The 14,890-nt window shown below is 33.6% G+C and overlaps 1 protein-coding gene across 1 annotated transcript in view; it reads left to right on the forward strand.

Annotated features, from left to right (window-relative positions):
• The window catches only part of LOC145297913 (thialysine N-epsilon-acetyltransferase-like), a 47,499-nt gene extending 32,995 nt beyond the window's left edge, over positions 1-14,504 (forward strand). Inside the window, exons 3-5 of the mRNA XM_080144251.1 lie at positions 1,469-1,540; positions 6,776-6,942; positions 14,177-14,504. Coding sequence (XP_080000377.1) covers positions 1,469-1,540; positions 6,776-6,942; positions 14,177-14,338 — 401 coding nt within the window. The 3' untranslated portion in view covers positions 14,339-14,504. The remainder of the gene's footprint in view (positions 1-1,468; positions 1,541-6,775; positions 6,943-14,176) is intronic.
• The last annotated feature ends 386 nt before the right edge of the window (positions 14,505-14,890 follow it).

Genomic DNA, 14,890 nt, shown 5'->3' on the forward strand with positions numbered 1-14,890 from the left:
TTGCAGGTCATATCATATCTAATGAAGTTCCGCGTCTTATATGAGCTTCACCTTTCACATTGCCATCAAAGGGTTCAGTCAATATCGAATTTTTTTGGCAGAATCGGTTCATCTTTATGTTGTCAGGCGGAGGTGCGCACTTTCACAACTGAATTATATTCTTATTTCATCTCCAATGCTCTTGCCATAGTTTTTGTGGAATTCAATACCACCAATGAACATTTCTTTGATAACGGGATTTGCTAATTACATACGACAAATTAAGGCACATTAAGGTACGACAACTGCTCCTGCTGTTATATTTAGGCACGCCATTCGAGCAACCTGGGATTTTCGTGTCAAAAATAACAAAAAGTAACCGATTTTGAATAAAACGAACTGGTATGCGGATTTTTTTTCGCTAAAAATATTTGTAAAAAAAACAGTTTTTTTTTGTTTGTTTTATTTGTTTGTTTTTTGGTTTTTTTTCAGGCTTACCAAGTAAGATCATTGTGTCTATCCTTACAGATTTTGAAACCGCTAGGCCGATATTATTTTAATTTCTCACAAATGTATTTGATGTGTCTGGCAGTGTTCCTAGATAAGTTTTGTTCTTCCAATAAATCATAAAAAAAATGATAATCAAAAAATCCGATTAAAGTCGAAACAGTTCGATTTTGACCAAAGTTAACACTCTTATACAGCCTAACATCACACGGGCATAACGGATTCCAATCAACTGTTTTAATGATATTGAGTTGGTTTCCTTCTTTACAACAGTCATTTTTTCCAATGTTAAGCCACACAGTACACACTCTGTAATTAAGTCCGTAACTGTTCCAGTTTCTATTAAATGAATCAATTAAAATCGTGGTTTTCTTTATATATTTCATAATAAACTGTTTCGAATATGAAATAATAACACCTCAAACTTTAGCACGAAGAACGAATACATGTAGACAATAGTATAAGTCTCGTTTAAATCGAGCAGCTGTTTCAAACATGACTGCTCTCTCTCTCTCTCTCTCTCTCTCTCTCTCTCTCTCTTTGTTCTTATTTCTCTCTACGTTATTCTAATCAAGAAAAAAGAAAGACGGCATTAGCTTATTTACTACTTTTTGTCTGTAATGCAGTATCTTGACACGTAAACTTTTAACTTCTAATGGAAATTTCCAGTCGTGCTTAACCTAGTCTTATGTGGAAAATTCTGCTTTTAACATATTTTTATACATCCACGGACAATCTTTTCATCCAAGCCTGGTGTTAATGAACCTGTCGGAATAAAAGCCTCGATCATCCTATGTTGTGTACCAACCACGACGAGGAATGACTGCATGTGACTAAATAAAATTCCAGGATCGGTCTCCAACCACTTGAAAACGCAACATCTACAATAATAAAAAAAAAAATCTGTTTCTAAACAGAATTTCATTAAAAACAAACCATTTGGTTTCTTTTCTCTACTAACATTTTTTTTTTCTTTTTTTAGCGTTACGAACTTATGGGTTTACGGAACCAACGTATTTCCAATTCTTCGTGGCGGTGAATCCTGTCGATCAAGGTCAGTAAATATATTATTTTTGCTTTTCTTACAAGAATTTCACTTGTCACCCATTTACACAGAAACTTACAGAAGCAGCAGCAGCTGCAGCTGCAGTCACAGACACGAAGTCTTACTTTTAAAATTAATATCGACTGTCTTCTGATTGGCTAAAAGAATGTGTTGACTGAGTTCTTATCCAATCGAGAGTCGATATTTTTAAACAATATTTTATGGCAGTTGCTGCTTCCATGAACTAATAACATTAAAAAAAAAACCGCGATGTAAATTAATAAATTACCTGAAGCGAAAAGTTGAAGGAGGGGTGCGTACGTTGCCTTTCTCCAGCTTGTCATTTTTATTTATATAAAGTTAGGTATGTGTGTATGTTCATATAGTTATATGTATATGATTCACTTTTGAATTAATTAAACGATCATTCTGAACGTTGGAAGGCAGCTGCTATGCGTAAGGGGTCGTGAGGTTAGCTATATTTACTAATTTTAGTTTTGTGCAAAGTAGTAGTAGTATCGTATGGGTTAGACCTCTATACCGCTACTTTTTAGCAAGTCTGAGAAATTGTGTTTCAGGTGGATGGGCTGTCGCATAGCCTCCTTTCAATCGTGTCCTGAGGGGGGGGGCTTCCATGCACTTTGGGCAGATTAGGAGATCTATTTGTCTCCACCTGTTTTTGTTTACTGCAATCCTGCAGTGTGTTGTTCTAATCCGGTTTGTGGCTATCCACTTCTTCCTACTATTTATAGCAAAACCTGGGAGGCGCAAAGTTGGGTCATCAATGATGTCCCCCTCCTTTGGGAGTATTGTTTCTCTATTCCTCCTGCCATGTGTCAACTGGGTTTTATGCAAAGAGAATAATAACAAAGGAATGAAACCCAAAATCAAATATCAATTTTGGTAAAATTCGAAGAATATGTACTAGGCATCAATTAATTATTTCTTAAAATTCAGTTTCTTTGAAATATTTTGAAAAAGTTTTAGAAGGAGTAATATAAGCACCATTTGTCATTTTAAAATTAAAATATTTCTGTTTTGTACTTAATTTGATCCATAGTTATCAGACACCAATTTAAGCAAGATTCCCTGAAATTCAAATTCTTCTTAAGACCCCTTAAGCTTCAGTTTTACATTTAGCTATTTTCTATGTTGTATAAGCCTGTGTTATTATCTACGTTCGTATTTATATATATTCTCCGGATTAGTTAATGGGCGTATATAAATGTGTGTACATTGTGTTTGTGCTATATGTTGTCCTCGGGCCTAAATGTCTATCTTAACGGCCTGTGACTCGCCTAGTTTGTTTTTTTTGTGCTTGCGTGTCAACATATATACATATACACATGATGACATGCCTGTTTCTGTTGCTGTGAGCTTCTTCAACCATCTTGGAGAGTTGGACCCGTTTTAAGGAAGGTGCTTCACAAGACATAGACCAATACGTTGTAAAATTTTATATATTTTATTCACTCTTAAGTCACAGCAGAAGGGTAGTGATCAATGGACTCTCAGCTTGTGGGATTTTCTATGTCTCCGTTCTGAGACCTCCTCTCCCTCATGGGGAGACCTTCTTAACCCATCTTGCTTGTTTAGCGTCTCAAATCCAACTCAAAATATGATTGCGCAAACGGAACACATGACACTTTACACGTCACCCCGTCCCAGTTCGGATACTTCCCGGTTCAAACTGACCCGGTCACAAAGTTTGATTCATATCAAAACATGACCATTCAATTCCCTGTTGTTTACTCTTCGATAAATAGATAGATAATTCCATAGGCAGATAGATAGATAGATAGATAGATAGATAGATAGATAGATAGATATACAACTAGATGCTTCTACTCGGCTATTACCTAACATCTAGAATCCAAGGAATTCAATGGACTTTAATCAGAATTTTAGTCATAAGGTTTAATATCATTATATTTTTATTTTAATCTTCGTAAAGCGGCATAAAACTGGTGCAAAACTTCTGTTCCGGGAATTAATTTTACCCGTCCTGGGACAGGTATATTTCCTAGTTATTTATTAAATTATCGCAGTGATATTAAAACGTTATATTCGAATTAAAAAAAAATAGCTTTCTCGTATTATTTGGATTTATCAGACTACTGTTTTCATCTTGAGTGTCATTTTCACAACCTTTCGGTCGATGTAACCTCCGACCTTCTTCAGGTGTATCTTGTCGAACTCGGGGATGTTTCTGTTGAACTTGGGAATTTGGACAGAATTTCGAGCAGAACCCTTTATTTACTTCACAGGAGTAGCACGTTCTTGTTCCATCATGGCTGAATAGAGGTCCTAATAATTCGCAATTGTATTTTTCGGTCGCCCACAATAGCTTTCTCATATGCTCATCATGTGAATGTGATCGACATCCTAAGTTTAACTAACACTCACCGGGCAGTGGGTCCATAGTATCACGTGTTCATATTGAAGACGCCCCTCCAGAGGATTAATGGACTATCTCATGATGTCATTTCCTCTAGTGACGTCACTTCCGGTATCCAGTACCGGTGCCCGGCAGTCTGAGATTGGTACGCGACGAAGCCGGTCGTGTGCAAACGTCTACCGTTGGAAAATGATATTCCCAACCGGTCTTTGCCTGTAATATATGTGAATACATGTTTGTTCCTAAAAGTTGTGTTCCTTTCGTTTATTACCATTTAACCTCATAACAGTTCATCATCAGAGCGTTTCACTCCATCTCAAGATCCATCGTCAAGCAGTGTCCGACGCATCCCTCAGGAGTATACCTCGTTTGGGGGATAGTCCGTGAGGATATGCGCGATAGTTTACCACAGGGACATCGAGAGTCCTGTACATAGCCTCACTTTGTGCAGGTTGTATGTGATTTGGCAACTTTCGCTCGGGGGAATTCAGAGCCTGCTGGGAGATTTTCTCTCGGTGCTTAAAGAACCTAGTGTTGTCATCTTTGACTGACTCATTTCACCAACGCAGGTGGAAGGACGCTGGTGCTGTTCGTCAAAGACTTGTGACACTTGCAAAGCTCTTGTGAGATGGTAGTTGCTGCGACACCTCTTGATGTCCATATCAGGGGATAGTGATTGTCGTAGCTATGCTTATCATTAGGGCTAGGACAACAGCATATTCTTTTCATTGTTTTGACTCTCGAGCGTGTATCCGTTGATATCTTATATGCTTTTATATAGGGCGATATGGTTCTCGGTTGATTAACTGTGTCTACTGTGTCGGATATATATTCGAGAGTCAAAATAATGAAAAGAATATGCTGTTGTCATATCCCTACTTATCCCTCTCCGGCGATATCGAAGGCAGTATCACATGTTAATGAAGCCATAATCATCCATGTTTCAGAATCAACATATAAATCGTTGAAAATCTGTTAAACAATAGAGAAATGTTACTTAGTTTTCTTTACAGCCACCAAATATTCATTACAATACAAATATTCATTACAATACAAATATCCATTACAATACAAATATTCATTACAATACAAATATTCATTACAATACAAATATTCATTACAATACAAATATCCATTACAATACAAATATTCATTACAATACAAATATCCATTACAATACAAATATCCATTACAATACAAATATTCATTACAATACAAATATTCATTACAATACAAATATTCATTACAATACAAATATTCATTACAATACAAATATCCATTACAATACAAATATTCATTATAATACAAATATCCATTACAATACAAATATTCATTACAATACAAATATTCATTACAATACAAATATCCATTACAATACAAATATCCATTACAATACAAATATTCATTACAATACAAATATCCATTACAATACAAATATCCATTACAATACAAATATCCATTACAATACAAATATTCATTACAATACAAATATCCATTACAATACAAATATCCATTACAATACAAATATTCATTACAATACAAATATTCATTACAATACAAATATTCATTACAATACAAATATCCATTACAATACAAATATTCATTACAATACAAATATTCATTACAATACAAATATCCATTACAATACAAATATTCATTACAATACAAATATTCATTACAATACAAATATTCATTACAATACTAATATCCATTACAATACAAATATTCATTACAATACAAATATTCATTACAATACAAATATTCATTACAATACAAATATTCATTACAATACAAATATCCATTACAATACAAATATTCATTACAATACAAATATCCATTACAATACAAATATCCATTACAATACAAATATCCATTACAATACAAATATCCATTACAATACAAATATTCATTACAATACAAATATTCATTACAATACAAATATCCATTACAATACAAATATTCATTACAATACAAATATTCATTACAATACAATTATCCATTACAATACAAGTATCCATTACAATACAAATATTCATTACAATACAAATATCCATTACAATACAAATATCCATTACAATACAAATATTCATTACAATACAAATATCCATTACAATACAAATATCCATTACAATACAAATATCCATTACAATACAAATATCCATTACAATACAAATATTCATTACAATACAAATATTCATTACAATACAAATATCCATTACAATACAAATATCCATTACAATACAAATATTCATTACAATACAAATATCCATTACAATACAAATATCCATTACAATACAAATATCCATTACAATACAAATATCCATTACAATACAAATATCCATTACAATACAAATATTCATTACAATACAAATATCCATTACAATACAAATATCCATTACAATACAAATATCCATTGCAATACAAATATCCATTACAATACAAATATCCATTACAATACAAATATTCATTACAATACAAATATCCATTACAATACAAATACTTATTACAATACAAATATCCATTACAATACAAATATCCATTACAATACAAATATCCATTACAATACAAATATTCATTACAATACAAATATCCATTACAATACAAATATCCATTACAATACAAATATCCATTACAATACAAATATCCATTACAATACAAATATTCATTACAATACAAATATCCATTACAATACAAATATCCATTACAATACAAATATTCATTACAATACAAATATCCATTACAATACAAATATCCATTACAATACAAATATCCATTACAATACAAATATCCATTACAATACAAATATGGGAAAAATCAATTCGACTTTATGTGAATTTTCTTTTTAGGTGAAACGAGTTCTTGCGGAGAGAATACATCACTGGTCGGTTACCTACTTTTCTGTCAATCTTTTTCCTCTGAAGTCGGAAAAATCATAAATCTGAAAGACCTTTACGTAACGCCCGGGTGCCGCAGGAAAGGGGCCGCAAAAGAGATGTGGAAAGCCATGTTAAAGGTAAGTACAAAAACTTCAGCCTCGCGACATGATTCGTTGCCATCCACTTTTCCTACGGGCACATTGGCAGTTGGTGCCCACTGACGCATGCGCCCTTCACACACGCTACACTCTGGAACTCAGAAACTTGGCATCCGCTTCCCCATATCGCACACCCGCACTCGGGTTTCTCTCTATCTATCTATCTATATATATATATATATATCTATATATATATCTATCTATCTATCTATCTATCTATATATATATATATATATATATATATATATATATATATATATATATATATATATATATATATAGTCATCCACATACAGTACTGTTTCGCAGCTCATCAGTGCGGTTAAACAGCCAACTGCCTCAAGCCAGGATCGAAACCTGACAGTCAATGACAGTCAAGGCTTCTCACCTATACGCTATACGGCTGCTTCTGTGTGGGTAATGAATTTAACGATGTTTTAATTTTGACATCGTCCAATTGCCTCCGCTCGATTTGTTTACACGTCGCTTTACGCTAATAGCAGTTTGTATATCACTTCCCGAAAATGCTCAACCCAAGATATTTCATAATATATATATATATATATATATATATATAGTAATTTATAAAATATATAAAAGCATAAGCCTGACGAATCCTATAGTGGATGAAACGCAGAATATTCAGTGTAGCTTAATCGTGATATATATTTTATAAATTACTAACAAGCTCTACTACGTATTGAGCACTTTTGAAGTAAATACTTTAAAAAGTTTACGCATAAATCTATACTTTCGTATATTAAATTTATGTGAGTAAATGAAGTAGTTATATATATATATATATATATATTATTTTTTTTCTATAATAATTATTAAATACTTACAGACACTAGTGTTTCATCTTTTCGGGAATCTTCAGTGCAGGATGTCACGATTAATACCAATCGAACGATTCGAACCCCGCATCACGAGACATCTCTGGCTCGGTTTAGCGAAGACCTAATCCATTCGGCTACCATTAACCGCATGCAATAACGTCGAATTTAAACATTTTAATTTTAAATGTTCATTTACATCAGTCAGAGAGTGATCTAATCGTTATACGATGATCTATGCATAATAGCTAAGTTGACCGACTTTTAATTCAACTGAAAGTGCTTAACGATAAGAAACGAATTTCTTAAAGGGGCTGTCATAATTATTTTTTTACTATAATAATTATTAAATACCTACAGACACTAGTGTTTCATCCTTTCGGGAATCTTCAGTGCAGGGTGTCACGATTAATACCAGTCGAACGATTCGAACCCCGCATCACGAGACATATCTCGCTCGGTTTAGCGAAGACCCAATCCATTCGGCTACCATTAACCGCGAGAAATAACGTCGAATTTAAACATTTTAATTTTAAATGTTCATTTACGTCAGTCAGAGAGTGATCTAATCGTTATACGATGATCTATGCATAAGAGCTAACTTGATATATATAAGCAGACTGTTCGTCGTTGCTCAGTTGTATGATACGCTTAAATATTATATTTTATGCAGATTTCGTATTAATTATTATACTGTACCTAATGTATAGTAGTTGTTTCAAAAGTCTTTAAAATATTTAACTTAGATACCATCAACTAGAATCGAAACCAAAATATTTAACTTTCCGGTGTTATTTGCTACGGTATGAGCTAAGGCTCCATGCACACAAAACCTCACAAATTAACCGACTGAAGCATATAAATATATATTTATGAGTGCACAAGGGGTACACATTAGTTCGACTTATGCTTGCCAAGTTCCGACTTTTAAATTTTGGCCCCTTAGTTTTTTTTTCGGCTAAAAACCGGTTCTTAGTTATTCACGCAACCATTTATTGTAACCAATGAGCGCGCACGCACCTGTTTCTTTGTTGTTTTAGCAGAGATCTTTTTCTTTGCTTTGTGATGGGACATGACCTAGTTTTAGTTTGGATTTTTATTTATGTTTTATGTTATACGTAAGTATTTTTAATGTATTTGTTTATAAACTATTATTTGTTTATTTATTAATTATTAATATAATTAGGAATATTATTTTTGCTATTGCTGTTGTTATTATTATTGGTAGTAATAGTTCATCATATTTTCTTCTGTTATCTTAAGGTAAAGTTTATTTTGTGTATACATACGTTTGCTAATTCACTCCTGCAATTTAATAAATTAAATTTCTCATTCAAACATAGTCTACACAGGTCGTCTAGGTTGCCAGGTGTGCTGGTTTGCCGTACTTTCTGCTCTCCCAGTGGTGATTCGCTAATGCTGTTTTTATTCGGCATTAATCGTGTTTGAATATAATTCTTTGATCGTTATATATATATGTGTGTGTGTGTGTGTGTGTGTGTGTGTGTGTATATATATATATATATATATATATATATATATATATATATATATATATATATATATATATATATTAGTGTTGGGACGATAAATCGGAATCGGAATCAAGAATCGGAAAAATCGGACCTTATGAAAGTATCGGAATCGGTAAAATTTGAGCCTATTTCCCGATGCCAAAAGCGATTCCTTTAATTATCTATTTTATTCGATTTTGTTTTTTTATAAAACATCTTCATTTGTTTTAGTAATAAAATAATAAATATTTATTGATTTAAACTTCCAGTAAGACTAAAATCCCTAGATCGCCCCTCACAAGTGTGTTTTTACGTTTGAGAAAATATAGGCACATTTAAGACGTGTTTTTACAGTAATCAAGACAAAATAACAGTTTTATAGTAAATTATTTAGATATTTATAAAGAATTGGAATCTTTTATCGAAATCGGGAATTTAGTACGGAATCGGTAATATATTGGAATCGGGAAAAATATTGAAATTGTCTCATCATATATATATATATATATATATATATATATATATATATATATATATATATATATATATATATATATATATATACACACAATATTTATTACGACACTATATATACATATTTCAAGGTCGTACCATTGGTTTCATTGCGCCGAAACAACCATAAGAGGTTGGAAAGAGTCAGCATAAAATCATCAGCGACAATAAAAAACGCAAACATTTTTTTTTCTAATGTAAAAAAAACAAAGCTACTTGTTCAAGTTACATATTTAAAAAAATATTTGCTATTTTTGTTACGACCAAACTCAGCGTAGTTCACCCCCTAGAAATCAAAATCTACTTGTTTTTTTGTTTTTTTGTTTTTTGTTTTTTGCTAATACGTTAAATGGCCTTTAGAGAGAGAGAGAGAGAGAGAGAGAGAGAGAGAGAGAGAGAGAGAGAGAGACGTGTTTGAGCAAAATTGCGTTTACTTTTTACATGCGTAAATGTCATAACATCGTTGAATCGTTAAGATTTGAAATTTAAGGTCAAAGTAGAAGAATAAACCGTTCGTGAAATGGCCGATATTTAGACCAATTTGACATTTTTGGTACGAAAGGTCAACTACAACGCATACACGCACCTTCACTCAAAAGATAAAATTTGATGAGAGTGACGACTTACCATCGGTTATTTGAAATAAACACACAGTCTTTACTGAATTCTTTCAAAGTACATTTATTGACTCGATTATTCAATTACTGTTAAGCGACTTCGTTGACAAGATGTGACACAACGTCGGTCGGTGAATATTGAAAAACAAGTGCATAAGATGTGTGTACGCTCTCGCCGTCAAGAAGTGCTTGAACAGATTTGTCAGCATTCTCCGGTAGGAGCGCCTCAGATGATTAGCAATAAATATACACCTACCCGAAGGGATGAGAAGAAAAAGACATAAGATGGTAGACTGCCTAGAACTGCGCAGAAACTACTTTTTTCAGATGACTACGCGTGAATACCCTGAAAAATGTGGTTATTTTTAAACCTTTCCACTGATTCGCCTTACGCATCGCAAATGCTAATTTACTGTTATTACAGCGGAATCTCGACGTGTGCAAATGACCGGGCTGTGGAACGAGGGGATGTGACAGCGAAGGAAAAAGAAAGAAAGAAAAGCGGAAAGATTTTGAAATCATGTAGCGGCGACAGACACCGGGAAGCACTCACCGGCGTGAGATACACGTGTAACCCCGTGACGGCATGAAAGACTGGAGAAGACCTGCCGAGACGGCAGCATTTTGTTAACTACATGGAAGACGAGAGGAACTGTAAAAAAGAACAGTATGCAGACGTGGCTTGGAAAGTACCGTTAATAAATGCAGTTTTTAACTGAAAACTAAGCCGAATTTCTTCTTTTTGTTACTTTACGACTGTTGCTGCAGACAAAGTGTTGAGTCCGAATGAAAATGTTACAGAAGATTATTTGGAACCGTTAGAAATGCTGTACAACGTTACAGAGAGACGGAGGATTCAATTATAGTTTGATTATTTTTATTTGGTTTTGTGCCATAGCAAATCTAATATATAAAAAGCTATATGTCTGTCTGTCTCTATATTTTTAAACTCTGTCTCTACCTAAATTAAAGGTCGCAGAGCGGTGCTAGAAGCCCCAAATGATTGGATTTTTTAGGCTGTTCTTTTATGAGTCTTTAGCCAGTTAAAATAGTTTTTAAGGGGTTAAAAATGGTCAAAGTTGAAAAAAATCGTTATACATTTTTTACATTCATCTTAATTTAGTCTTAATTTTTATTTTTAATCAGTTCATATGCGTGTCATGTTGGTACAAAGCTTTGAATGCTACAGTTTTGCTTTTGGTTTCGATTCTAGCTGATGGCACCCAAAAACTTTTTTTTTTTAACTTTTGAAATCACGATTCTGTAATAATATATACGAAATTTGGACCAAATCAAATATCATATTTAAGCATATTTTACGACCGGGAAAAGCCGGGCGCCCCTATCCCGCTAGTTTAATTAAAAATATTTTATATTACGATAGATAAACGATAAAACAACAATTTCTTCTTATCTCACATCCCATATATATATACTAGCAAAAGTACCCGTCGTTGACTGGGTTCAAAAACAGTCTACAGAGAATGGACTCTGATTTATGAAAGTACTAGCGAGGGGTACCCGGCGTTGCCCGAGTGTGTGTGGAAACTCCGGGGGTGGGCGGTAAAAAAAAGTAAGTATGAGGATCGACCTCGAACCGTTGAGGCAAAGTTGTAAATTAAAGTGTGAAAAAAAAAAAACGTGCGATGTTAACCATTGCCCCACCGCGAGATGCTAACGGAAACACGTTTGAATTTATTTAATTACTTGGATTTGGCAGGTGCCCGTTTTAATGAGTTAATGAGGTCAAGTTCGACTGCGGGATTTTTATTTTTCCTAAGATGTTATAGGAAAAAGACTAACCCACATGCGGCGAGCGACAAATATTGAATATTTATCTTCCCAAATCGAGCAAATTAAATAGACAGGCGAGCTTCGTTGTTAACTCTGAGATATTACGATTTATATGTGATATAAAAAGTTTTAAAAAGTTGTGAACCGACCGACCGCTTCTCTGAAAAAAGCCTTTTGTAGACATACAAAAAAGCGAACACACATACATACATACATACATACATACATGCATACATACATTTTCGCTTTTATATTTATAGATGATAGGTTATGAAAAGGAAGGGTTGTAAAGAGATAGCTTCGAATTTGGGGGTATCAAAACCAAAGCAAAATATGATGAAAGTAAAAATAAAATAATTTATTATACCAAACCTGTTCACACTGAAACACTTATCACAATATTCTGTGGATCTATATTTAAAAAAAAAAAAAAAAAAAAACTTGTTAAACTTTGTGCCATATATCCATTCTATGGAGGTCAGGTGCGAACGAACACCCCATAATTTTATTATACCATATTTCTTCAAACTGAAACATAATTATCAAAGTATACGTACGCAAATAGATATGAAAAGTCTTTATTAAAGTTTGTGCCTATTTCCATTCTATGGAGGCCAGGCGCGAACGCAGACCCCACAATTTTATTATACCATCCCTATTTAAGTTAAAACATACTTATCAAAGTATTCATTATTGCGAGTTTCTGGTACTGTTCCGGTAGCAAACATCATTCTATAAGTAACCAGGTCGGAGAGGTTGTCGCACAATCCTGTTTCACAGAATCAATTAGTGTAATCAGTCCGTCTCCAGTCCCTAAAAGCAGGGGCTACTTACTCCTAAGCATTCGTGGCTACACTCTTATCAGATACTTATCAGATAATCAATAACAACTTTATCACGGACGAAAATAATTCTTGCATAAAATAATTTCAGATATAATCTGAAAGTAATAAACTAATGTCTTTTGATGTAGACTTGTCGGCTTAAAACAAGGTTCAATTAACTTTCCCGTGCTTGAGGATTTCAAACTAATTCTCAGGCTCTCCGAACTCACAAAGCAAGCATGAATTTATATCTTGAGTCGGTCAGGGGGGGGGCAAGACAGGGCAGATCCGCACCCGAAATTACTTTATTATTTGCTAAAACAATTGGTTTTATAAATTTGTGATTTCCTCCTCCTCTGTCGTTTGAAGTTGAGTATTTCTCCCTCTGATCTCTTTTCTTTCTTTTCTTTCTTTCTTTCTTTCTTTCTTTCTCTCAACCCCCGTGTTTTGTGTATCACGCTTACATCCGGGTGTTTATTTGTTAGGTACTTCCATTTCAGTATTTTAATGGTTAATGCTCCGACGAACTACAAGCCCTTGTATCCCCTCGACGTAAATACCCGATAAGCAGCAAAATCCCACCTCTAAACGGTCGAGATTCCTGGATGTAAGAAGGCCTTCTACTCTAATAGTTTCTTCCCCAGAACTGCTAGACTTTGAAACTCCCTTCTGGGTTCCTGCTTTCCTAACTGTACTGACATGCAGAAGTTCAAGTGTAATGTGAACAGACATCTTGCTGCTCAACTCCCTACATAGTATCCCTGCAACTTATGGCCCCAATAGTAGCCTCCTACATCAAAGTGGGATTGTGTTTTGTTTGGGGTTACATTCTTTCCTTTTTCCGCTAAAATTTCATCGCATGTGTAAGTTATTAGACCTTGAAGAAGTAATAGCAACAATTGTGTAAGCTTTCAGATATTAACGTACATAAATGCATGCTTATTTAATGTGTATGCATATGTGTAAGCTTTAAGTTTACTGTTTGAATATTATCAGTCGTGGCCTTTTTTAGTTCGAAATGCAATTTCTTTCAATGAATCATCATTAATTCGTTGCCAAATATCTTTTACGCACTTATAATCTCTTGATGTTTTATTCTTTTTCTTTCATTCCAGTTTGCCATGGCAGGCGAATTCCAGAGAGTCCAGTTGTCGGACAAGAATGCAGACCCTGAATTGATACAATATTTACAAAACTACGAACTCACAGACTTGATACAAAAAGAAGGATGGTGCATCTTTAATATGAACAAGACAGCCATAGAGACACTGAAATAGACGTACAAAAGAAATAGACACACAAGATCAAAATAAAATAGTGTGTCTGGTTTCAAATGTCCACCGCCGGCCTAATTTCAGTCCTGAAAACAAAAAAGATAACAAAACACAATATATATATATATATATATATATATATATATATATATATATATATATATATATATATATATATATATATATATATATATTTCCACAGCCAAACAAGAGTAGTGACAGCCAACAAAACCGGAAGTCCGAGACTCGACTTTCGCCCTCGTTTGGGCTCATCAGTTAGACATATCCGAACCCAGGATTCGAAACCCGAAACCCCAGTTAATAGACTTTCTTGTGTGCTGGACGTTTGCTCGGTTGGCAGAGTGCTGGCCTCGCATGCAAGAGGTTCGGGTTTCGACTCCTGGGTTTTATATATATATCTATATATCTATATATATATATATATATATATATATATATATATATATATATATATATATATATAATTCGAGAATACCGTATGGGTAGTTTTTCTTGATTCAATATATATATATATATATATATATATATATATAT

The sequence above is a fragment of the Euprymna scolopes genome, chromosome 18 (assembly GCF_053919585.1).
Source record: "Euprymna scolopes isolate OS-2025 chromosome 18, ASM5391958v1, whole genome shotgun sequence".
Lineage (NCBI taxonomy): Eukaryota > Metazoa > Mollusca > Cephalopoda > Sepiida > Sepiolidae > Euprymna > Euprymna scolopes.